This window comes from Lepisosteus platostomus, chromosome 14, assembly GCF_059453375.1.
Source record: "Lepisosteus platostomus isolate fLepPlt1 chromosome 14, fLepPlt1.hap1, whole genome shotgun sequence".
Classification (NCBI taxonomy): Eukaryota; Metazoa; Chordata; class Actinopteri; order Semionotiformes; family Lepisosteidae; genus Lepisosteus; species Lepisosteus platostomus.
Genome location: NC_142624.1, coordinates 17300121 through 17324223, shown reverse-complemented (window position 1 = coordinate 17324223; position 24103 = coordinate 17300121). Strand labels below are relative to the sequence as shown.

Genomic DNA, 24103 nt, shown 5'->3' with positions numbered 1-24103 from the left:
TGATGAAAATGCACATATAGTACATCTAATACAAGTACAGAAAATCAGTGACACAGAAGGCACTAGGAGCACTGCCACCTATGAAGCCTGATCTCATTAGACCACAGCAGCTAAGCAAGCTTGGGTCCAGTCAGTAAAGGTGGAGTAGAGTTCCTTTAAGAGTTCTCCTCTAAGGACAATCAGATTGCTGTTGTAAGTGGTGTTTGTGGACCTGTAGGTTTCACTCTTCCCTCCGGACCAGGAACTGCAATTCCATAGTATGGTAGCCAGGGGCAGTGTGATGTAGGACGTGCTGGCTTTCCAATGAGACGTTAAGCTAAGGTCCTGACTACCTGCTCATTTAAGATCTCATGGTAATTTGAAAGTTCCTCTAGTGTCTGTTTAACACAATTCTGAGTATATACGGTTAACCTTCCTAAAGCTGCATCTTAATTCAACAGGTGAATCCATTTCTGTCTTTTCTACATGATTTCTGGTGTTGTAGTGTTGCTTCACATAATGCTGCTGCACATAATGCTGCTGGTCCTCACATAGCTGGTTGTTGCACTTCAGTGTTAGATAAAGTGGGGCCCCTCCTGTATATAAAGTGCTTTGGGTTTCTATGGAAAAGGACTTCATGCAAGGAATTATTCTTAAATGTCTGGAAAAGACTCAGTCCTTTCATAATAAACTAGATCTCTAGAATAAACCAAGGAATAGTATTTCAGAAGAGAAATTCACCAGTACATGTTTAATGAAAGTTTAAACAGGATGAAAAAAATTGCTAAAACTTGTTGAAAGAATTCTAACCAAAAAGAATTTAGTCTCATTTAGCAGAAGATTCTGGTGTGTGGCAACCAGGCAATTTCCCCTCATGGGATCAATAAAGTATCTATCTATGGAGAAAATTGGAGAACAGTGTATATTATACTTTGGTGCAGAAGCAGACACATTTGCATATATAACCAAGTCGCATAATGTACTATAGGATAAAGTATGTATAACTAAAAGGCATAAGTAACACTCCTTATATAATAATAAAAGTACTAATGAATTGGCTTTAAGTTGATTAAAAGAACATTGATCAACTAAAACAAACAACAGTAATCTCAAACTTGCTAAGCAGCTACAATTAACTACATGAATCCTTTCTCTGCATCCAGCATATTCATATTCCTCATATATTCTTCACATTCCCTCTGCCTTTACAGTTAATACCGTGCTCTGTGATTAGCACATCCCATGTAATTAAATGGCCAGTAAAACTGTCAGTTAGCATGTATAGTCCTCTCCAGCCAGTTTTACGCCATGCAGCCAACATAGAACTGGAAGCGATCTCTACATTACAAAAGCAAGAAGACGGCGAGATGCAGATGTGGGGCAGTGGACAGGGGGCAGGGCGAGGCTGCTAGGTAGAGGCACTAGCTAGATTTATCTCATGATCCTAGTCTGTTGCACTGCTAATTTGGATTTCGTTCTTAACAATCTTCAGCTCAGTTTCATCCCACTCTGCTTTTCCTCCATCCAAGACCCTGTCAGCCAGACTGAATTGTGAATAAGCAAATTTGCAAATGTTGCAGATGTCACTAACAATTCCCCAACTATGACACGTGCAAATAGCTAAAGGGCTAGGCTATGTATTTTACAGTTGTAAATGTCAATGATTGCCCATATTTTGCTGTCAATTGTTAGGATATACTGTAAAAAAAGAAACATAATAAATGAGTCACATCATTTTAAGAGACCCAGATACAGTACATGGATCTTTATTATCATTTAAAAAATTCCAGTAATTTTAAGTTGAGGTTTCTATTAAATTTCTTACATGTAATGTCTCTTGGGTTGGATGTTAGACACATGAGATACTCTGTTTGAATAATATGCAGCTTACCATGTCTTCTGATACTAACAACTAAGTAACATCTACATGTCTTCATCTGCAGGGAGATCGGGGTGAACCAGGCAGTCCAGGACCACAGGTGAGTGACACATACATAATGTTCTCCTTAAGCATCTAGATGAATTGAAAGATGGAGCAATCCATGTGATAAGATACTGCTGCTCTGGAATCAGTCCAGAGAAGATCAACCAGATACATTCCAGAGTTAAGGGGAATGTACTACACTGACAACCACTGAGGAAGAGGAACTCTTTAGTCTTTTAACATGAAGACCACAGGGAGACCTGATCCAAGTATTCAATAGTCAAAAGTACTGTCAATGTCTGCTCATTGGAAATACTTCAGAGTAAGTAGTGAAACACAAGTGAAAACTGTATGGAAGTGTATTTTTTGAAGCCACTTTTTTAACAAACAGCTGGATGAGGTCCATGGATCAATTAACTCTTAACTACCAAATGAGCTAGATGGTCCCAGTCTCTCATTTACAGTCTTTATTATGATCTGTAAATGTAAAATACTGCTATGAGCCTACAAGTAACAAAATTAATTATATTTTGATTACTGCTTTCTGAGCATTCCCTTGGTCACATCAGTCCAGAATAACAGCAAATTCATTATTTTTCTTAATTATTAAATGCTATTAAAATAAATACAAAATATTAAATACATAAAATATGAAAATAATTTATCAAATTCTGCAATGAATTTAGTAACTAAGAAACTTTTTGCGTGTGTATTGCTTTGTGGCATTCCTTTTATTCGTTTTATGAGTTCAAAAAGTATTGAGGGGACACAGTTGTAGAATTCATCCACAATGTCCATGCAAATTACAGTATATGCTTTAAATTCACTGTCTTTGTGGTTTGCTTCATATTTCTAAGCCCATCACCATAGATGTGCAGGGCAGCTTGATTCCAATTAATCTAAGCCAGGCACCAAGTGCAGCAAAAGATTCAGACAGGAAACATTGTAGGGTATAATGCCTAAAACAGCAGTAAGTGCTGTTGGTTCAACAGGCGTTATGAGTACTTACAAAAATGTAATCCAATTGTTTTTGTTAATATCCAGTTCCATGGGACCCTGTAGTTCCCTATGTCTAACTCAAATACTTTAAAATTTGTGTGCTGACATGCACTGGTGGACCTGACAGAAAGCAGGAGAGAATTTAATGTACTTACACTTTAAATATGATCATATGTAATTAAAATTTGTTGGAAATAGATTTTGATGATCAATGTTAATACAAATACACCTAATGTTTGTTGCTTTTGTTGTGTTGTTTGTGTTGCAATTGTTGCATTTGAATCTATATATAATTTGCTATTATTAAAGGTGAAGGTACAGTTGGTAGGAAATATGGCCAAGCAAAGTAATAAAAACAAAAAGAACCTAGATGGCTTTGCCTGAAATGAAACATAAGACTAACAGATTTTAAAAAATGAAATGTATAGTATGAGGTTTATTTTGTTGTGTTCAAGAGCCCAAAGTTGTTTTGTCTCAAATGTCTGTTGAATATGTTTAACTTCACTTACTATGGAATTATCCATGCCAGTGGCCTGATGTAACATTATTTCTTTAGGGCGGAAGAGGGGAGTATGGGCCGAAAGGACTGCCTGGGGAATCAGGAACTCCAGGAGACCTTGTAAGATACTGCATTAAGTGAAAATTAAAACCTCTCCCATTCTGTAGGTCAGATTAGCTCTATGCATATGGCACTGCTAGGTCTAGGTACTGTGTTAGGTTGGCAAACTGATAGTTTGCCAGACAGCAGCTATAGACATACATACTGCTGTAAAAAGTATTCTGACCCTTGCACGTTTTTCACCTTCTGTTGTTTAAAGCTTGCAGTCATGACACATTGAAGAAGCAATTAATATTTGTTATTTATACAACTTACTCCACACCTTCAAAGCAAAAATTTACATTTTACAAGAGAAGGAAAAAAATGTTACTTGCATTATAATTCAAATCCCTTCCTATGGCAAACAAAATGAGTCACACCCCAGCTATTCACTGTTCATCAGCACATAGACATGCTGGCTTTAGAAAGTTGTGTGTTAAAGAAAGAGAGATTCGAGTGGGGGTTGAAGAATTAAAAAAATATATATATTAAAAATTAATTTAGGGAACAAATGTAAACTTGTCACTTTTTTCTTGTTGTTTTTATTTATTTTTTTGTTTGGTGAGTAAAAAGACATATACTGCCAATATCCTTTAAGATAACAGTCCAGTCATAAAGACATATAGGTTTGACCTTATTTAATTTTTTTAACATTCTAAGAGCCAGTAATGCTGACTGAATACTGGCGATTTGTGGCCATTAAGTCATTAAGTGTTTCCTACCTAGGGTGACCCAGGCTCTGCAGGGGAGCCTGGTGAACGAGGCATCGGAGGAGATCCAGGACCAGATGTAAGTTCAGTGGTATACAGTACTTAACAGCAGGACACTGGGCTCTTAAGCTCATTGTCATAAACAATTAATGTTTTGCCAAATTGTATTGTATGTGCACCAGAAAATCAGAACAAGTTGAATTTCTATTTATATCCTTCAGGCCACATGTAATGAGGCTTACGTTTGATAGTATTTGCTCCCATTGATTTGAGCTACCAAGTTACTTTAAATTAAATTAGGAAAGGCTGAATAAGGACATATCTTAATTTCAAGTGTTACAGATTAGTGCAGTACAAGTTTAGGACCATAATGGTCTCTTCTCTTTTTCCAGGGAGAACCTGGTCCTGAAGGTGACCCTGGTCTCACGGTGAGTCAGCAGTATTATGCTTCAATTTGTAAGTCCGTAACAAATTAAAAGCACAGAACAAATGGTACTAAAGAGCTCTCCTGTACTTTATTTCAGGAATGTGATGTCATGACCTACGTCAGAGAGACATGTGGATGCTGTGGTGAGTTTGTTTGGCCCAGGTCATTGGCCTGTTTACAGAAGGTCTAGTTACTGTTTTTGCAACAGGGAAAAATGCACACTTTACTGGTTTTACCAATTGTTGATTTTTACTACTTCTTTCAGTTATTTCACATTATTATATACATTTCAAAGACTTTAGACTATAGGACCTCTGTAGAGCACTTCTGCCATGGTCACAGTCTTATTATTTTACTTCTTAAAATAAAAATCTCAATTTCTTAACAGACTGTGAGAAGCGCTGTGGGCCTTTGGACATTGTGTTTGTGATAGACAGCTCGGAGAGTGTGGGACTTACCAACTTCACCTTGGAGAAGAACTTTGTCATCAATGTCATCAGCAGACTAGGGTCCATTGCCAAAGATCCCAATTCTGAAGCAGGTCAGAACTGAGTCACCTCTTGGACTTATTTAGACTACTTTCGAAGGTTAACAGCAAATTGAAAATCAAAGGGTTGTTGAAGAAAGTAAAACCAATTGCAAATTTAGAATAAAACACATAATGTTTTTGCTGTGTGCTGCAATTAGTGATGTTGCGTCATGGCCCCAGGGTCCTGTGTTCAATTCCTGTCTCAAATGTCTGTCTCTGTGGAGTTTGCATGTTTCCCCTATTGTTAGGAGTGTTTGCCAGGTACAGTACTCTGGTTTTCTTCTCCTTCAAAAAGACATGCTGGCTTGAATTGATTGCATAGTCTATGTTGTCCCTCTCTCAGTAACCCAGCGATATCCGGGCATCCAGAAATGTGAGTAACCATGTGCTCTCATTCCTGCCATTCACTCTGCGCATCTGGGATAGATACTGGCTTACGGCAGCTTTCATAAGGATAAGCATTTAGTGATTATGAGTGGATGTTATTTCTGTTTTCTTTTATAATACATTTGGTATTCATCTTCTTATGATTACACATTTATCAGAAACACAAATGTAATTCCTATTACAAACAATTTTTAATGACGCATTGCCTGTTATTCTCCCACTGTGTATTAGAGAAAGGCTGAGATAAAACAGATCAATGACTTCTGAAGTTGCTTTTCTTCACAATTCCATGTGTCATCAGGAACCCGGGTTGGCATTGTCCAGTACAGCCATGAGGGCACTTTCCAGGCCATCCACCTCAACGACTCCAAGATCGATTCCCTTGCCTCTTTCAAGGATGCAGTGAAGAGACTGGAGTGGATCGCCGGGGGCACCTGGACCCCCTCTGCCCTGAAGTTCGCCTATGACAACCTGATTAAGGGCAGCAGGCGAGCCAAAGCGAAAGTGTCCGCAGTCGTCATTACCGACGGGCGCTTCGACCCGCGGGATGACGATACCCTCCTGCGCTCTCTGTGCGGCAATGACATCACTGTCCATGCCATTGGCATTGGAGACATGTTCCACCGCAGGCAGGAGAGCGAGAGTCTGGTGTCCATCGCCTGTGAGGACAAGAGCCGCGTCACTGGGATGAACCTGTTTGCAGACTTGGTAGCAGAAGATTTTGTTGACCAGATGGGGGATGTGTTGTGCCCAGGTAGGGGACTGTTTTTTTTTAAATGATAAGAGACGGTTCATATCCTTTACTTTGTGCTGTGTACATTAAGTCATTTTTTTATCATATCATTGCTTGTTGTTTTCTATACCTGAGTAGTAGTTAAACATGCAGAATTAATAATAAATCAGATGTATTTATTTATTAAATAAATTAAAGGATTTAACAGTTTATATACTAAATTCACTTTACTCAAATTTAATTCATTATTTGGAATTTTTTTTTAGCTCCTAGCCTATATGCTATGCATGTCAATATGTCGAAATTTACAAGAGTAGTTTTAGAATTAATTTCATGCAATTTATTTTAGACCAGAGGCTTATTAAAAATCGCATGTGAACATTTGTTTTTTAGATCCTTATGTTGTTTGTCCAGACCTTCCCTGCAAAACAGGTAAGATTAAATACTTTTCATGACCACTGGTACTCATACAACTTTACTTTGCTAAAGACAAGTGAAAAAAAATACTTTTGGACTGTCTTCAATCTGTTATAAAGTGACTATCAAAAGTATTCAGCACCCTTGGACTTTTTCACATTTTGTTGAATTACAATATGGAATCATAATGTATTTAAGTGGAATTGTTTTCCAACACATCATAACACTATATAATGTCAAAGTGAAAAGAAATCTACAAATCCTCCTAAGGTAAATCCCTCTTGGATGAATAATTTGATAAATACTCTTGGAATCAAAATAACTACTGTAGTTGTATCTGATATAAACACCACTTTTGCTTAAAGAGTAGTGCAACTGCTTCAGTAGACAAATCATAGCAGGAAGCAGTGGGTAAAGTCTAACTAATGCTTTCTGTTGGTTTCGTGTTATTTCACTAACTATGTGAGGCACTATGTGTTTTACCTGCCTAATGCCTAATGGGCATATTTGTTGTATCTATTTATCTGAAATGATCAAATGTTACTGACCACACAATAACACAATAAAAAGAGAGATTTCAGACATACTGTATAGACAAAGGGTGCTGAGGCTCTTAAATAGGTCCAAAACCTTGCAGCGTCACCTGAAGATACATGAACTCATTACAAAACAAAAAGTGCATTTCAAAAATCCAAATCATTGCATCGTTGACAGTATGGTCTCTGGAAAGAAATCACGTAAGTTAAAACATCAGAAAGAACACAGATGAGCTGAACCCATTTGGCTCATCAAGCTCATTTGGTACTCTGAAGTTCATCTGGAATGGTAAAATGGCTGGACAGAAAGTAAAAGAGTCTCTGTTACATATATAGGATGTTCATGTATAAATTATGGATTCACACACTACCAATAGCCCCAAAGAAAAAACAACAGCACACATCACCAACCTACAGAATGAACAGTGGCTTAAAATGAAAGCTGTGGCAAATGTTTTATTTACTTTTAATCAATCAAGGTAAGAATATCTTTTTGAAGGCTTGCAAAATGTGGGGCATGGTGGTACAGTGGATAGCATCGCTGCCTCACAGTGCTGGGGGTCTGGGTTCAATTCCTGTGCTTCTGTCTGCCTGGAGTTTGTATATTCTCCCCATGTTTGCATGGGTTTCCTTTCACAGTCCAAAGACCTATGGGGGGGTTAATTGGCTTCTTGGAAAATTGGCTCTGGTTTGACTGTGTGTGCCCTGCAATGGAGTGGCATCCTGGCAAGGGTGTATCCTGCCTTGATAGGCTCCAGCACCCTTGTGAGCCTGTATTGCATAAAGTGGTTAGCACCTTAAAGTTATATTTCTTATTATGTTGATTATTTGTGAATAATACACAGTTAATAACTCTTTTATTTTATTTTTTACTTTATCGGTTGTTTCTCTGCTCAAATAGTAAAGTAAAAAAGCTCCCTGTTGACAACTGATAACTAATTTACCGAGTTATTGAAAGATGCACACATTTATAAATGTTGGTTGGTCTTGTATAAGGGGTGGGAACACATTCATAAATGGTCATTGTCTTCTCTTATTGTTCATTTACTGAAGAAGTCTGGATGAAGTAAAGATGCAGCATGTCTCCATGACCAATTTGAATTCACAAGCCCCTGCACATGAGTTGATAGCCCTAACCACTACATCACCACCTGTCTTTTTGAAAACAAATAGCAGTTTCTAGAAGTTCTGTGTAGACAGACAGCCAGCATGACCATGGTTTAGAATTATGTGGAGCAGTTTAATTTCACTACTTGTGTACGTGACTGTATGTGCTTGTTGTGTGTTGCTTTCAGGTTTGTCCATATTACAGTGCAATTATCTACTTTTATCCACATGCACACTCTGGATAAAACACACTCTGAGCATTACCAGTGCTTTCAGAAAACTGTCTGGTTTACAGACATAATGTATTGTACTCTCAGTAGAGAATATATTAATTATTAGTTGCCATGCAAGGCTGTTGCTGCTGTTGTAATGTTGAAAACTTTTGGCTTCTGTTTTGTTGATGAGAATTGTGAATGTTGCTGCTCTTATTTTAACCTTGCTCATGCTATAATAAATATTCTGATACATTTTTCTACTGAAAAATAGGGATAAAAGGTTACATTATGTATTCAAACTTCAATCCTTGCATTATTGAGTGAAATTGTACTGTTATTTAAATTCAAAAAAATATTTTTAATTTCTAAAAGCTAATTGTATATGCCTTGGTATTGTGTGAGTTTTCCAGAAGCAATAAAGCTAGAATGTAAAAACATAGGTTAGACAGAATTGCCTTTGTGAATGTCCTACCTTTAATTTGTTTTTGAAAAAGTATTGTTAATAATTCTGCATAAAATGAAGTCTAGACCCATGCCTTCACAATCTATAACATTTAAGTTAATGTTTGTTCTCACTAGAAAGCCAGTTTGATTAATGACAGATGGACAGTGCTTGGTCGTACAGGAAAAAATGTATATGGTGCTATAAAACTGAGATGAATTGAAAGAAATGAACATGCATACATATTCCATTATTATAGTGCAGGTTAAAGATGATTGATGCATAATTGGAGATAAATATGTTATGCATGAACATATTAACCAATGAGAAATTTAGTTAATTTGTGTTACATGTAAGTTGACTCTTTGTATGACTGACATTTTTCATTCTGTTAATGTGGTTTAGTTATATTTTCATCGTTTTTTTAAATGAGGGATAAGTATTACAGATCAGAATAGGCACAGTAATTATAACACAACCAACCTAAGTACCTGTACATTAACACCAAATCAAGACCAACAGTGTATTAGTAGGTGAGATGTCCTTACCTGCTTTACAAATCAGCTAATTTAAATCATAATCATCAATGCAGTAATTTGCACATGACTAGTATGGGTATGATGTAGATGAATACCAATTGTGTTTAAATTTGTCCAGGTCTAACAGGTTCTGTTGTTGTTTTAGATGGTTTATAAACCATTTGTGGGTTCACCAAATCTTACTGTTACTGTTGGTAGAGCTGTAGTTTAGAGTTTTGCATTCCTAGAGGAAGATATTCTGATCATTAAGTGGCATTATTAATTGAGGAATCAGGTTAATTGATGCGTCCCATTGAATATGTAATACCAGTTAGACTTTGGATAGGGATTTACGTTAGTTTGAATAAGTGCCTACTACTTAAGATCATATTTACAAACAAGTGTACTCCAGAACTCAGAAGCTCAAGACCTGGAAGCCCAAGGCTATTAGAGATGCTGAAGTTCAGAGATCTGCCACAACAATTTCAAACAGTGCCTGTGCCACCAAAACTGTGAGAAAAACAAAAGTTGGTGGCTGTTTAAGACACTGTTCTCATTGTAAGTGAAATATGCAGCCAGGACCTTACTAAGCAAATGATGCTCTCTCTCACTAAACTGAGGTGGTTATAAGAGTGCCCAAAGACCAGTTTTTGTTCATGGTGAAACAAACGATGATCCCATAAACGGTACACTTTCTATACGGAATATATTCAAAGAGCTTGGAAACAAGATGAAAAGCATGATATACAACGTACCCAAGCACTTCTTGTTCTGTTGTTTTAAAGAGATCTAAAAACATCTAAATACACCAGCTCTCCGGGGCCTCAATTGGACATCAGTAATCCACAGAGAAATTCAAAAACATTTAAACTAGAATGGAAAGTGAGGAGAGTAAAAAACAACCTACATGGAGAAAAACAGGTTGTAGAGTAAAACTGAGAACCCAATTACAAAATAAAAGAGGTGCATTCATTTACAGTAATGTAACCTAGATGAATTAAGGTTCTCAAGGGTTTTTGGGGTTAGATTTCCCAAAGTAATTAAAATGCCTGGTGTTGAGAGTAGGTTTAGAATCTGTTAAATTCAGATATAAATTAAAAACACTCCTTCAAAAGAAGAAGTTATCATCTTGGGAGACTTTAATTCCCCTCACATCAGCTGAAACTGAAATGGTGGTTATGGCTAATGGCTGGTATATTGAATTTATTAGAGCACCTAGCATTTACACCTGTGTTGAACAAACTATCTTCAGACAAATCATGGTAGAGTAAAAATAGCAGAGGTGAAAACACATAATATGATATACTTTGAAGTGTATTTTGAAACTTCACAGCAAATATCAAAGCTAAGTTTTACTACTTCAGGAAAGCCGACAGATGGCAGAAATACAAAAAGTAGGTGAACCTCACCAAAAGGTTGTTTCAAATTGGTTCATTCAGTTTATTACATTGAGTCTCCAGAATACCCCATTTCAGAATAGCTGATGTTTGTTTATACAGTCTCGTATAATGTTGAATGTTTATTAACAAATAAGTTGCAAGTGAATTGGTTCAATCACTAGATTTCTGGCAGCAAAAATTGTTGAATATGTCTGAAATATAATCCTCTATATTATATTACTTTTCTATACATTCTTTGTCATAATTATTGCTGGCAGTACAGATATGAATGTGCATGTACACCAAACTTTACACTTGATTTGAATATGTGATATCCTGTCTCCAATACTTAGATTAAGAAAAAAATAAAAAGACAGGCTCTGCACTAGAACTACATTTCAGTAATTTAGATTCTAATGTACTGGCAATTAGTGAACTAGTCAGATTTACAGCCAGTATCAAATTAGGAATACACTGTAGAAGCAGGTGAAAATAAATAAATATATAGATAAAACTTATACTTAGATAAAACTTAAATCTGTCAGATGACATTTAATGTAGTGTATGGTTTCATATGCAGTTAGTAAAAACATAATTCATAAATACAAAATGCAGAGCTAGAAGAGGCTATTTATTAAAAAATACTTAGGTGTTCTTGTGAACATATCATTTATATCTTCTATACAATGTCGGGAATCAATTATAAAGGCATAAAAGGTAGGTCATACAGTTAAAAGCCTAGAATTTAAATGAAGCGCTGTTGTATTAAAACTGTATAACACATTAATAAAGTCTAATCTAGAATATTGTGTACATTAATGGTCGCAACATTATAGAAAAGATGCTGTTGATGTAGAAGCTAACCAGAAATCAGCAACCAGAGACTTTCAAGGACTTAAGGGAATGTCTTACACCAACTGACTGAAGGAACTGAACCTCTTTAGCCTTGAACAGAGAAGACTACAAGGTAGCTGATACCAGTATTCAACATCCTCAAGGGCATTGACAAAGTCTGCTCAGAATATACGTTCAGAATGAACAGTGAAACACAAACCAAAAGACACAAGAGGAAATTGCACGAAAGTGCTTTTAAAATTGAGAACAGGAGGTACTTCTTTATTCCAATGGCTTTTGGAGTATGAAACCAACCTACGCAGCCTTGTCATCAAAGCTGATACCCTTGTTTCTTTCAAGAAACAACTGGAGATCCTTGGATCAATTAACTACTAATTACTACTAATAAATTAACCAACTGGATGGGTGGAATGGCCTTGTCCTTTTCCTCCTCTGGTAAAAGCAATACCTTATTGAATGATGAACAAAAAATGAAATGCCAGTACTAGTGTTACTGTATATCATAATTAGTGATTAACATAACCATTTTCATTAATATGTCAAACTATAACCAAAGGCAGTGATACAAAACTCTGAAAGGTCTTTGGTGTCTGCAAATTTTCCTTCTACTTCAGTTCTTACTAGCCTCTGTGAGATAATTACTAATTAAACTGAATCAGTTAAACAGTTTTCAATGTCTTCCTCTGCTAAGGATTTAGAGAAATCATGAATACTCCAGGATCACAGAGTGTTATCCTTGAGGGCTAACGTTTATGCACATACTCTATGATGTGTTCTTAAGACTTTGGACTTTGCATGCTGCTGTAAAACCCATACCTGTTATAACACCTATAAACTAGTTGAGCAGAACACAGCAGTTTTTCTTTGCTCAAAGCAACAAAGCTCTGCTGCTTTCTTCAACCTGCTTTACAGCTGCAGGTAGCATGACTCTACTTATTGTCACTTTTTTTGCAACTAAATGGAGATGTGCAGTTTTTGCTTGTTTGTTCAGATGCATACAGTATCTGTATTACTGGTATTACAACCTTTTACTGTTTTAGCATAAATCATTGCATGAAGTTAAGAGCTGCTTTTTCTTACTGATAGTTCGACTTGCACCTGATAGTCCATCATTTTGTATTAATGGCAAAACCCAAAACAAATTTGAAATCTATACAAAGTCAGACATTATTAGTTAACCCCTGTGGCAGATTCATAACAGAAAATAACATAAATGCCTCTGTCAACACCACGCAACAGGTCAGTAGCTTCCACAGTGGTGGGGGAGGGCTGTGTTAGGAAACTTAAAACTATTGTTTTAACACTCACTTTCAGATGTGGAGACCCCATGGAATGGGTACCCCTTGTTTCAACTCAATCCGGAGGAGGGGATCAACACCTCTGTCCCCAGTTCCATACCGGCGGTCTTGCAGTTGCTAAGTTCCCTGAAGACCAGCCAGGACCCAGACAACTACCCCATTTTGGTGGCCACCCTGGCATATACAGCCCAGCGAGCCAAGTTCGCCAATGGAGAAGAGAGGCAGAAATGGACAGATCTGTTCATTGACACTTTCAGAATTGCATATGGGGACATCATGGGGGACCCAGATGTGGCTCTAGGTTTATGTTAGATGGAGAAAGGCTAGATTGGTGAACATCCTCCCTGTAATCTTTCTCTCTAAATTTATGGCCTCTGATATAAATCTGATATTTTCCATCGATGGTGCTACCAAATTCTTAGTGTACTGCTTAACCAAATCAGAAAAAAACCTTTTGCCCCATAGCCAAATTCGGTCTCAGTTTTTAGAAAACCGCTCTAAATATTTTGAAGAGCAAAATAAAGAGAACTTAAGCATTTTTTTTCTCTAGAAACAGTTCACAGTTTATCCTAGCTTTTACTTGGTGATACTACAAAGCACACATTGTACAGTAGCAAAAATTTGAAAGCTGGCCTGTAAACATTTTTTCTCTGAACATATGCTTCCTGTTTCAAATTACTGTATTTACAATATTTTCCTTTAGGATCTTGTAGAAAATTGAACACATCTCTATTATTGTCCACTAAATGCCATTAGAACATTGTCCTGTTCCTTGCCAAATAGAAAAGTATTTCCAGAAGAGCTTGTTGGTGCCATTCCTGTATAAATATAGTTACTTTGGGCAGGAAAGTAAAGCAAACAATGAATTTTAAAATATAATTCTGCATTTATATTTTAAATAAGATGCATTCATATACCAGAAAACTAGATTTTACAGATCATTTTCAAAAAAGCATTCATACAGTACAATCGTTTAAATGTTCAGAGAAATTAGCATTTGTTTCGAAAATAAGCTAAACTGATTTCTCAGATGGAACATATTTTCCCTGTGGAGAAGCTACAGTACTACTGTACTATACATCTTAGTCTTTGAAGTAATTAAAAGAATAGTTTTGCAGCTTGTTAAGGTATTTCAGGATGTACGGTATGAACATGGATATTATAGAGATCAGAGTTAGGAAAAAAGAAAAATTGCCCTATATGCAATTTGTTTGCAACTTGGTAATCAGCAGTATGTTGTGTCCATATGTGGAAGTATATAGACAGGAAGAGAGAAAGATTACAGTCGATTGATCGCAAGAATGTTTGGCAAAAAAATAAATGAGCTATTTGACCTATTTTTTTCGATAGCCTTAAAATTCATTCAGAACTGTGCGTGTAAGGCCTTACATTTTACTGCACTTGTATGGGTTTAACCTTCGTCGAATGGGTTGTAAAAGTGTCGTCCCTGAGGGCTGGCTGACACTGGAAAAAAGGGCTACAGGAGCTCCGTAAGTGAAGAGTGTTGTGTTCGCTACCCAAGATCTTTCTGTTGGCTATTGCCTCACCAACCCCACATTCACTACAGTGCATAGTGGAGCGAAACAGGCCGTGACAAATTCGCCAAACAGTTTGATAAGTTTTTGATAGTTGTAGTGTTTGAACAAAAATGATGAAGCAAAGAAACCCATAAGGAATGGGAGCATGATTATTTTTTTGTACTTTTGCATTAAAATCTGCAATTCTAGCGTCTAAGCGAAAAAGGGAAATATAGAACAACATTTAAAAAAATTACAGCTAAAATTGAGTTAGGGAAAAGAAAGTGGAAGGATTAAAATCTCAACTTGCAGCAGTCGGTTTTCACAAGGCCTAATACAAGAGGGAAAGCCGCAATCATCGCATCGTTCCGTGTGAGCCATGTCCTGGATAAATGCAAAAAGTCATTCAGGGATTGAGAAGTAATAAAAAATGCATTTGCTGAGGCTGCTGACTTGCTGTTTGGAGATTTAAAAAACAAACATTTTTGGCAGGTTCAGACAGCTGTTGCCTGAAATCTTCTCAAGTCATCTAAACATGGTGAATATGCCCAATTAGAGGATGACCAGTGGCTTCTGGGCTTAGCAGTCCTCACAGACTTGACTGAACTGCTGAATATCGAGCTGCAGGGACAAAATAAAAATTGACACGATCAACAGTGTCAACACATTAAAAAAAATTACAAGTGTTCTCAAGTAAGGTTCTTAGTGCCAATGCTCATATTAAGGTAGGATATTATTTTTTCTAAAAAACATTACTTGTTCACTGTAGCATGAATCACTTGCTTTTATTTGCTGTTGCTTTAGTGATGGGTATTGTTATTGTACTGATGTGCCCACAGTCTGCTTTTCCTATATCAGAGCTTCAAGTTCACACTGGTAGATCACGCTCCACTGGCAAATGAAAAAGTAGATCTTACATTATAAAAGGTTGGGCATCCCTGGGCTAAATGTATGTTTTGGGGGTAATATATTTATTCAGATGTGTTTTTGATTGGATTCTCCAATTAAAACAATTTGTTAATATCAAACTTAGCATCTTATCATGAAAATGTAAAACTGACTAAACATAATTTTGTTTTTTTTTTGCAGAAATATCCCAATCTTTTTTTTACTGAAGCAAAAGTCCCACTAACATTCCACTTGATGACATTACACAAAGTAAAAATACAACATTTTTAGGAAAAACCTAACATCTCAGTATAATTGCTCATGAATGTATTATTTCCTTCACCTGATAACTATTAATTAAATGACAGTAGCCTCAAGAAAGTACTAAACATGTTACAAATTTCAAAGAGATCACAATTCAGAATGTGCTTTTTTATGAGCTTTCATTCCATTCTTGGACTAAGTACAATTAAACAAGAAATAACTACTATTACATTCTTCAAATGAAAAAAATGATGACCCTAAGTAATACTGTAATAAATATAAATATAAATAAAACTAAAGAGGTTAGAGTGCTCAGCTGCATGAGTATACAAGCTGCAACGGAACAAGCAGCGATTAAGTCCACACTAAAAATAAAAAGTTATCTCCTGGGGTGATGTTAATAAAGTATGACTTGTAGGCAGGAGCAGTAGAGCCTTGAAGAAGTTGTGTCAGATACTTTGAGCTCTGTTCTCCAGACTTTGCCACTTCACGTCTAAGCCTCTGTTGTTAGCTAAAACTGATTCCCCAAGGAGCAGCACATCATTGGCCATCCTTGATCTCTTTTTTAGTTGAATCTTTTATTGGGAAAGATATAGCACTTGAGAATAATTTCTAATTTACAATAATAACCTGGCCAAGAGGTGTATGGCAATGATGTACAGAAAACAGTGAAGGATTAACAAAGTATTATAACAATATTATTTTATACAAATATTAATAACATAACATGATGTGTAAGTGCAAGTATCAGGCAGAACAGATTTAATCAACTGAAAATATCATCTAGTACAACTGTGGATAATTTTTAGTTCACTCTGTAGATTTTAGTATTACTCTGTAGATTTTATTAAATGTGGTAAAAGTATTACTTTTTAAAATGTAAAAAGGCACAATGAACTTTAGTAAATTTTGAAGACAAGAGGGAGTTCCAGTTAAAGATCTGTAACCTACCATTCTATAAGACAGTGAAGCATTTGTTAAGTATGCAGACCATTCAGATTAAGTGAAAATCACAAAGATGGGTGTGTTAAGATTCACTAGTTATGAATCTATGGCAGAGTGTAGTACCTGGTACCACCATGTAGTTTCCTAGTCAAGGCTTATAGCTTATTTTGTGGCATAATCCAAATCAGGGAATTCAGACATTTGAATTACCCTAGAGGAATATACAGTATAAAACATTTTTGTGATTAAGGAACCAATTCAAGACCTGACTTTAATTTATAATCTATTCAGATGATTTTTTAAATTTAGTTATTGGTTTATATATACAAAGTTAATTATATTTGCACTCTTTTAAACAGCTGAAGTATATTGGGTGAAGTATTTTGCTAAAGGGAATAACACCAGTGTCTCACCTGGGTTTGAGTCCACATCTTTTTAGAGCCGGGTCCAGAACCCTAACCAATTATTCCTGCTGCTGCGTTTTGAACATTCTATAATGATTTTAATATTCATATAATAACCGATGACCAATGCCTTGATATTTAGAAGCCACGACTTGCTGCCACTACTTCTTAATTTAAACTAAGAGTTTTGTGCTCATCAGGAAGTTGATTTATTTTTATTAAGTGGGTCAGTCAATTTAATATTACACAAGCAGCAAGTTTTATAAAGATGGTTCAATAGGTGCCATAGTGAACAGGTATCTGCAATAAATTTTACAAAGCTCAGCTTTTGCATGACTCCCTTTGCCCTAAACTATAGCTGTAGTACATTTGTGTTAGGTGTTCTTAGTTCACTACATCTGTAAGCTGATACATTAGTGCAATCGTGTTTGCAAACATTCTAAAGTTGGATCAGGTTGCATGTATGATATTTGACTATAGCTGGTAGCTCCACAGTGACCTAATAAGAAAAAAGTGTCTGAGATGGCTATTCCAAAGTGATCATTTAATTTTTATTTACATTTGGTTAAATTGATTATAATCATTTTGGAAGATTAAGATCATTTAGGACAAGCTGTACATTATTGTCTGACTTCTTCTCATGTTATAGTTAATCATATTTAACACTATATATCATTCTATGCAGTTCTTTTATTCTAGACCATATTTCCAAATCACTGCAGTATCATTAACTATGCTTGATAGTTTGGAGTTCTATCAAGATATGCAATTCATTTGTCCAGGTTTGCTGCTTTATATGTGTGTTTTCCCATCTGTAGAAAATGACAGAAAACATACTGTATGTGAACCCCCTATTTCTGCATTCTCATATATTTCAGACAAAAAACATAAATAGATCTTCATTAAAGTCGCAATAAAAATGAAGATCGATTAATTAAACATATAACACAAGGACATAAAATATGTTTTGATTTCTTTTATTTAAACAAACGACACAACAATAAATATATTTGTGTGAATAAACATGAACCCTTAAATTCAGTGACTAGTGGTGCTTCCTTGGGCAGCAATGACGTCACCTAGACATTTCCTGTATTACCGATATTGCTTCTCAATAATATATATGGAAAGAAACAAGCTACAGATTTCCTCCCACAGTCCAAAGACATACTTGTTTAACTGACTTCTGAGAAAATCTGTCCTGGTGTGAGTGTGTGCGTGATTGTGTCTATGTGTGCCCTGCAAAGAACTGGTATGGTGTTCAGTGTTGCCAGGTTGCTTGCTGGGATAGGCACTGGCTCCCCTGAGACCCTGTACTGGATAAAGTGGTCAGAAAATGGATGGATGGACAAACTATAAAAAAGAGATTTAGTACTGGTTTATGTAAATCATCATAATATGTATTTATATCCAAATTGTCCAACAATATATTCGATTCCTACCAACTCTCAATTTTTGGAAGTCTGTTACATTTAAAAACATAAAGTACATATTTCACATAAAAGTCCTGTGAATCTGTGAATGTAGTGCAGTCGTTCCTTTAGGTTCATTGCCATATAAATTGTACTGCTCTGTGAGCAGTTTGATATATTTGGAGAAAAAATGTCTTTGTGTGTTTTATATGAGAAGTTCACCTCCGCAGGTTATTCATTTAATGACACTGTGGTTACCTAGATTAGAAGAATAGAAAGTGAATTTACTTCAGTACTTTAAAAAAAAAATCAAATAGATTATGTTAATATATTGATAGCATGTTGCAACCTGTCTAGAATGTTATGTATATTGAATGATTTAAAATGTCCTTGACTGCAACAAATGTTTATTCATTGAAAAACATTTATTGAAAAACTGTGTAGAATGGTCATTTAGACCTATATATTTTTTAATATATTGTATGACTGCATACTGTATGAATAAAGGCCTAAATCAAAAATGTGTTTTACTTTATATTAATGTGCTTTTAAAAGTACATTTTTCATCCCTCTGAAATCTGCAAAGTGGTAGGCATTGTGGTGGTATTGTTTGTTCAAAGATTACTTTTCTTTAAGTGGTTTAAAAGGATTAAATGAAAGTTCCAGCTTCTTAATAGTTATCAGTCATACGTGCACAAAAATTAACCCTGTTTATGTCCTTCAGAAATGGCGGTATCGGCCTGCACCCAGCGCCCTGTGGATGTGGTCTTCCTATTGGATGGCTCTGAAAGGATTGGAGAGAAGAACTTCCAGCACGCTCGTGGCTTTGTGGAGAGAGTGGCACGCAGTCTAGTGTTGGCCAGTCGTGACAATGATGAGCAGCACGCACGAGTGGCCCTGATGCAGTACGGCAGAGAGAATGAGACACAGACCATATTCCCTCTGACCTACAACCTTACAACCATCTTGAACAGCCTTGGTCAGATGAAGTACCTGGAGTCCTCCTCTAATGTGGGCACTGCCATTATTTACGCCATGAACAATATCGTGAACAGCCAGGGAAGCCGGCTGTCAAGACGCAACGCTGAGCTCTCCTTCGTCTTCATCACTGACGGCTTCACAGGCAAGAAAAGCCTGTCCGAGGCCGAGATATCCATGAGGCGAGCAGATGCTGTGCCCACAGTGATTGCTGTTGGTAGCGATGTGGATAATGATGTGCTCTTGCAAATTGGACTGGGAGACAGGTCGGCCATTTTCCACGAGAAGGAGTATTCTCAGCTCTCAAACGCCAACTTCTTTGACCGTTTCATCAGGTGGATCTGTTAGTGTGAAAATCACCAACCTGCATTTTTTAAGCAAGAAAGAAATATGCACAGAATAACACTCCCCATGTTATACCCTTTTCTAAAATATATTTTGTAGGGATTTTTTAGTCAAAGGAAAATATTACAAGCTTTTAGGGTTGTTCAGTGCCTTAAAATTATTCTTTAATACTTTCATTGAGGTGCTATGGTAGAGGAAGACTGGAGATGTAAATGTAAACTTTGTTTTTCTCCATAAACATATACATAATTTACCACTAATACATCGATGTATAGTTTTTTTCCATAATTGTTTTTTTTTTGTGAAAAAGTAATTCACTCTCTTGAATGGATAGGTTTTGCTTACAGCTTTTTACCTAGACAGCATTTTAGAAGAGATTCCTGCTCTCTGGAGAGAAAATGTCATTAGTTCTGCTATGATTTTTAAAGATAACAGAAACATATTAAGATTCATTTTCAGATATTCATATATAAAACATGATTGAATTATGAATTTATTCATGCACTGATAATGAGCTAAAATTATGGACAGGAGCTGCTTTATGAGTGTGCTTAAGATAAATCTTCAGATAAGAATGTTTTAGTAATACAAGGATCTTGTAAATTTTAGAAAAGCATGAATACACCTTGGACATGAATAATGTTAACATACATTCCTGTTTCTTGAGCGCTTGGCACTTGAAATAAGTTTTAAATCACAGAATTAATTGGAAAGCTGAAGAAAGTGCCCTGTGGTAATTATATTTTTTGTTATTATGCCTGTAGTATCTTTGTGTTATACTGTACTACATGATTATATGGTTATATAAGTGCTTATTTAAATGCTATAGGCACAATTGCAATATACACTGCTTGACTGAAACCAGCAACATATGCATGAAATTATGCAAGTCGCATATCACAGTTTAACAAGGTTTATTTGGCCTGTGTTAACAGAAAGACATAAAACTGTATAAAATGCATTGTTGTGAAAACATTGCCATGGAAAGCCGCCAGTCCAGAGTTTCAACAAAGAATGAAATACAAACTGATTTACATTAATAATTCATAATGATGATATTTACCAGATTAATCTTAAAAGCAGTTAACCACTCATTCACTTTGACCTTGGTTTCATGTCACATTGAGTTCAGCATGTCTCAGTGGTTATTACTCTCCAGCATTGGAAAATTACAGATATGCATTCATACAGTCCTCCTACCTTTAATTTTTAATAATATAATTATCAATGCATTCACTGTTGAAAGCATTTTAAATAGCTAACATTTACCTAAGTCATTAGGATATGGGCATCTTTGTATAGGATTTTATTTTTTTCTTGGTTCTGGGTCTTTTTTTAGACTTATTCTTTTGCAGCAAGAAAAGCACTTACAAAACTTACACATCAAGAATTTGTTTTTTTATATGTAACTGATACAATCTGAAGCCTGTACTCCTCACATTTAATTTTTTTGCAAACATTGACCATGTTTGCACTCACAGAATAAACACGTTTTTTAAAACAATAAGATATGGTAAATTCAAGATTTTTTCCGTGTCTGTTAAAAGTTAATATATTTGAAATAAAACATGGGTGACACTCTTAATTATACAACACAAGACTGGGTGAAACCTGGAAAATTTGTGGTGACATGTCTCACTGATATTGTTATCTTCTCTCGAAATTCCCTCGAAAATCAAGGGAAATGAAATTTTGAGGCGCAACAGGCCTTCAAAGAGCTGAAAAAGTGGTTTATTTTAGCCCCTGTGTTCCAAGATCCATACCCTTCCCAGCCTCAAAGTGGAAGTAGATACCTCAGACATAGGTATGTCCTAGCACCTAGGATCTGAACCGAACACTATCCATGTGCCACCTTCTCCTGAAAATTGTCCCTGGTGGAGCAAAACTATGATGATGGTAACTGACAACTTCTTGCAATAAAAATGGTCCTAGAGGAATGAAGACACCTGCTGGAATGAGCACAACATCCATTCGTGGTACAGTATATACTGACCACAAGAGTCTTGAATATATTGCAGTGTTCCTTTTCTTATCCCTGTTTGATTCTATATCAACCAGGCACCAAAAACATTAAAGCTGATAACCCCTTCTCGCATGCATGCCTCTGAAGATGCTCCTCCCGCACCGGCCACTATCATTCCTCCTAATCGAATTGTTCTAGTGACACTATTAGAAGTTGAACAAAAACTCACTGAAGCCCAGGCCACTGAACCGGCCCCCTCAAACATTCTGCCTGATAAACAATATGTCTTGACACAAGCCAGACAGGATGTCCTTCAGTAAGGTCATTCTTCTAGACAGGCAGGACTTCCTGATTGTACCCATACACTGGAGCTCCTCCGCAGGTATTTCTGGTGGCTGTCCATGAGAACCAACGTGACTCCCTATGAGAATGCCTGCCCAGTGTGTAATTAGGCAAAGGACTCCAGATGACCACCAGTGGGACTACTACTCTCTTTGCCCATTCCTGATCAACCGTGGCAGCACATTTCTTCGGATTTCATTACTCCCCATTCCCGGGGGTATTCCATAATTCTCACCATTGTCAAAACTTCCCACTTCATACCTCTGCATAGACTAACATCTGCAGTTCAAATGGCTGAAATTTTCACCAAAAAGGTGTTCCGGCTCCATGGATTCCCATCTACGAATCTATCTGACAGGAGGAGCCTCAATTCATTTTCCGATTTTGGAAGGCCTTTTGTTGAAAATTGTGAATAAGAGTTGACCTTTCATCAGGATACCACCCAGAGACCAACAGTGCACGGGTGAATCAGGACCTTGAAACGTATCTGGGCTGCTTCGTATCCGCATTTCAGGATGATTGGGCACCTTCTCCATTGGGCTGAGCTTTTTTTGTAATATTTTGGTGAACATCTCCACAGGGAAATTTCCATTTGAATTTCAACTTGCCACTCAAACTAGATCGGGACACCTTTCAATCAAACCAAACCGCTGTATTGTTGCTCCGTCATTAGAGCCTCACCACTTGTGCGAGTGTTCGTTTCTCTTTTGCTAGTAAATCAGCTACATTCTATTCACTTTTTTCCTGTGCAACGATCCAGCAGATACCCCTTCAAGTTTTTTCTTTTTACTTTTGATATTTTTTCTTTGCCTTTTTGTTTTTTATTTTTTTGAAATTATTACAGCCCCAGCTTGCCAGCCTATTCCTGCTTTTTATTTTGGCTGGGAGCCTTTTCTTTTTTCAAAGACACAGAGTTAGGGGCGGAGCGGTGGCTCTGTGGCTAAGGATCTGCGCCTGTGACTGGAAGGTTGCCAGTTCAAATCCCATGGCTGGCAGAGGAATCCTACTCTGTTGGGCCCCTGAGCAAGGCCCTTAACCCTAACTGCTCCAGGGGCACCATACAATGGCAGACCCTGCACTCTGACCCCAAGCTTCTCTCCCTGTCTGTGTCTCCATGGAGAAAAGCTGGGGTATGCAAAAAGATGAATTCCTAATGCAAGAAATTGTATAGGGCTAATAAAGAAACATTCTTACATTACATTAGATCTAAACAGACTGTCTTTCCTTCTCCTGCCTGCATCAGATCTCCCTGTTAATTATTGGTCTGGTCATTCGCCGCTTCTATAGAAACATCTTTAGTGCACTGAGAAACCACGACTTGCTACCACTACTTCTTAATTTAAACTAAGAGTTTTGTGCTCATCAGGAAGTTGATTTATTTTTATTAAGTGGGTCAGTCAATTTAATATTACACAAGAAGCAAGTTTTATAAAGATGGTTCAATAGGTGCCATAGTGAACAGGTATCTGCAATAAATTTTACAAAGCTCAGCTTTTGCATGACTGCCTTTGCCCTAAACTATAGCTGTAGTACATTTGTGATAGGTGTTCTTAGTTCACTACATCTGTAAGCTGATACATTAGTGCAATCTTGTTTGCAAACATTCTAAAGTTGGATCAGGTTGCATGTATGATATTTGACTATAGCTGGTAGCTCCACAGTGACCTAATAAGAAAAAAGTGTCTGAGATGGCTATTCCAAAGTGATCATTTAATTTTTATTTACATTTGGTTAAATTGATTATAATCATTTTGGAAGATTAAGATCATTTAGGACAAGCTGTACATTATTGTCTGACTTCTTCTCATGTTATAGTTAATCATATTTAACACTATATATCATTCTATGCAGTTCTTTTATTCTAGACCATATTTCCAAATCACTGCCGTATCATTAACTATGCTTGATAGTTTGGAGTTCTATCAAGATATGCAATTCATTGGTCCAGGTTTGCTGCTTTATATGTGTGTTTTCCCATCTGCAGAAAATAAC

At 36.5% G+C, this 24103-nt stretch overlaps 1 protein-coding gene across 3 annotated transcripts in view; it reads left to right on the top strand.

The window, feature by feature from the left end:
* Positions 1-21313, top strand: part of col6a2 (collagen, type VI, alpha 2) — a 51415-nt gene extending 30102 nt beyond the window's left edge. For 2 of the 3 annotated variants that reach the window (XM_088607289.1, XM_088607288.1), the window contains exons 21-29: positions 1923-1958; positions 3459-3521; positions 4227-4289; positions 4603-4638; positions 4735-4780; positions 5026-5178; positions 5855-6307; positions 6680-6718; positions 19208-21313. In XM_088607289.1, the coding sequence (XP_088463415.1) occupies positions 1923-1958; positions 3459-3521; positions 4227-4289; positions 4603-4638; positions 4735-4780; positions 5026-5178; positions 5855-6307; positions 6680-6718; positions 19208-19809 (1491 nt within the window). In that variant the 3' untranslated portion in view covers positions 19810-21313. Of the gene's footprint in view, positions 1-1922; positions 1959-3458; positions 3522-4226; positions 4290-4602; positions 4639-4734; positions 4781-5025; positions 5179-5854; positions 6308-6679; positions 6719-13069; positions 19005-19207 lie in introns of those variants that run through there. The other variant, XM_088607291.1, reaches the window with a different exon arrangement.
* Positions 21314-24103: the final 2790 nt, after the last annotated feature.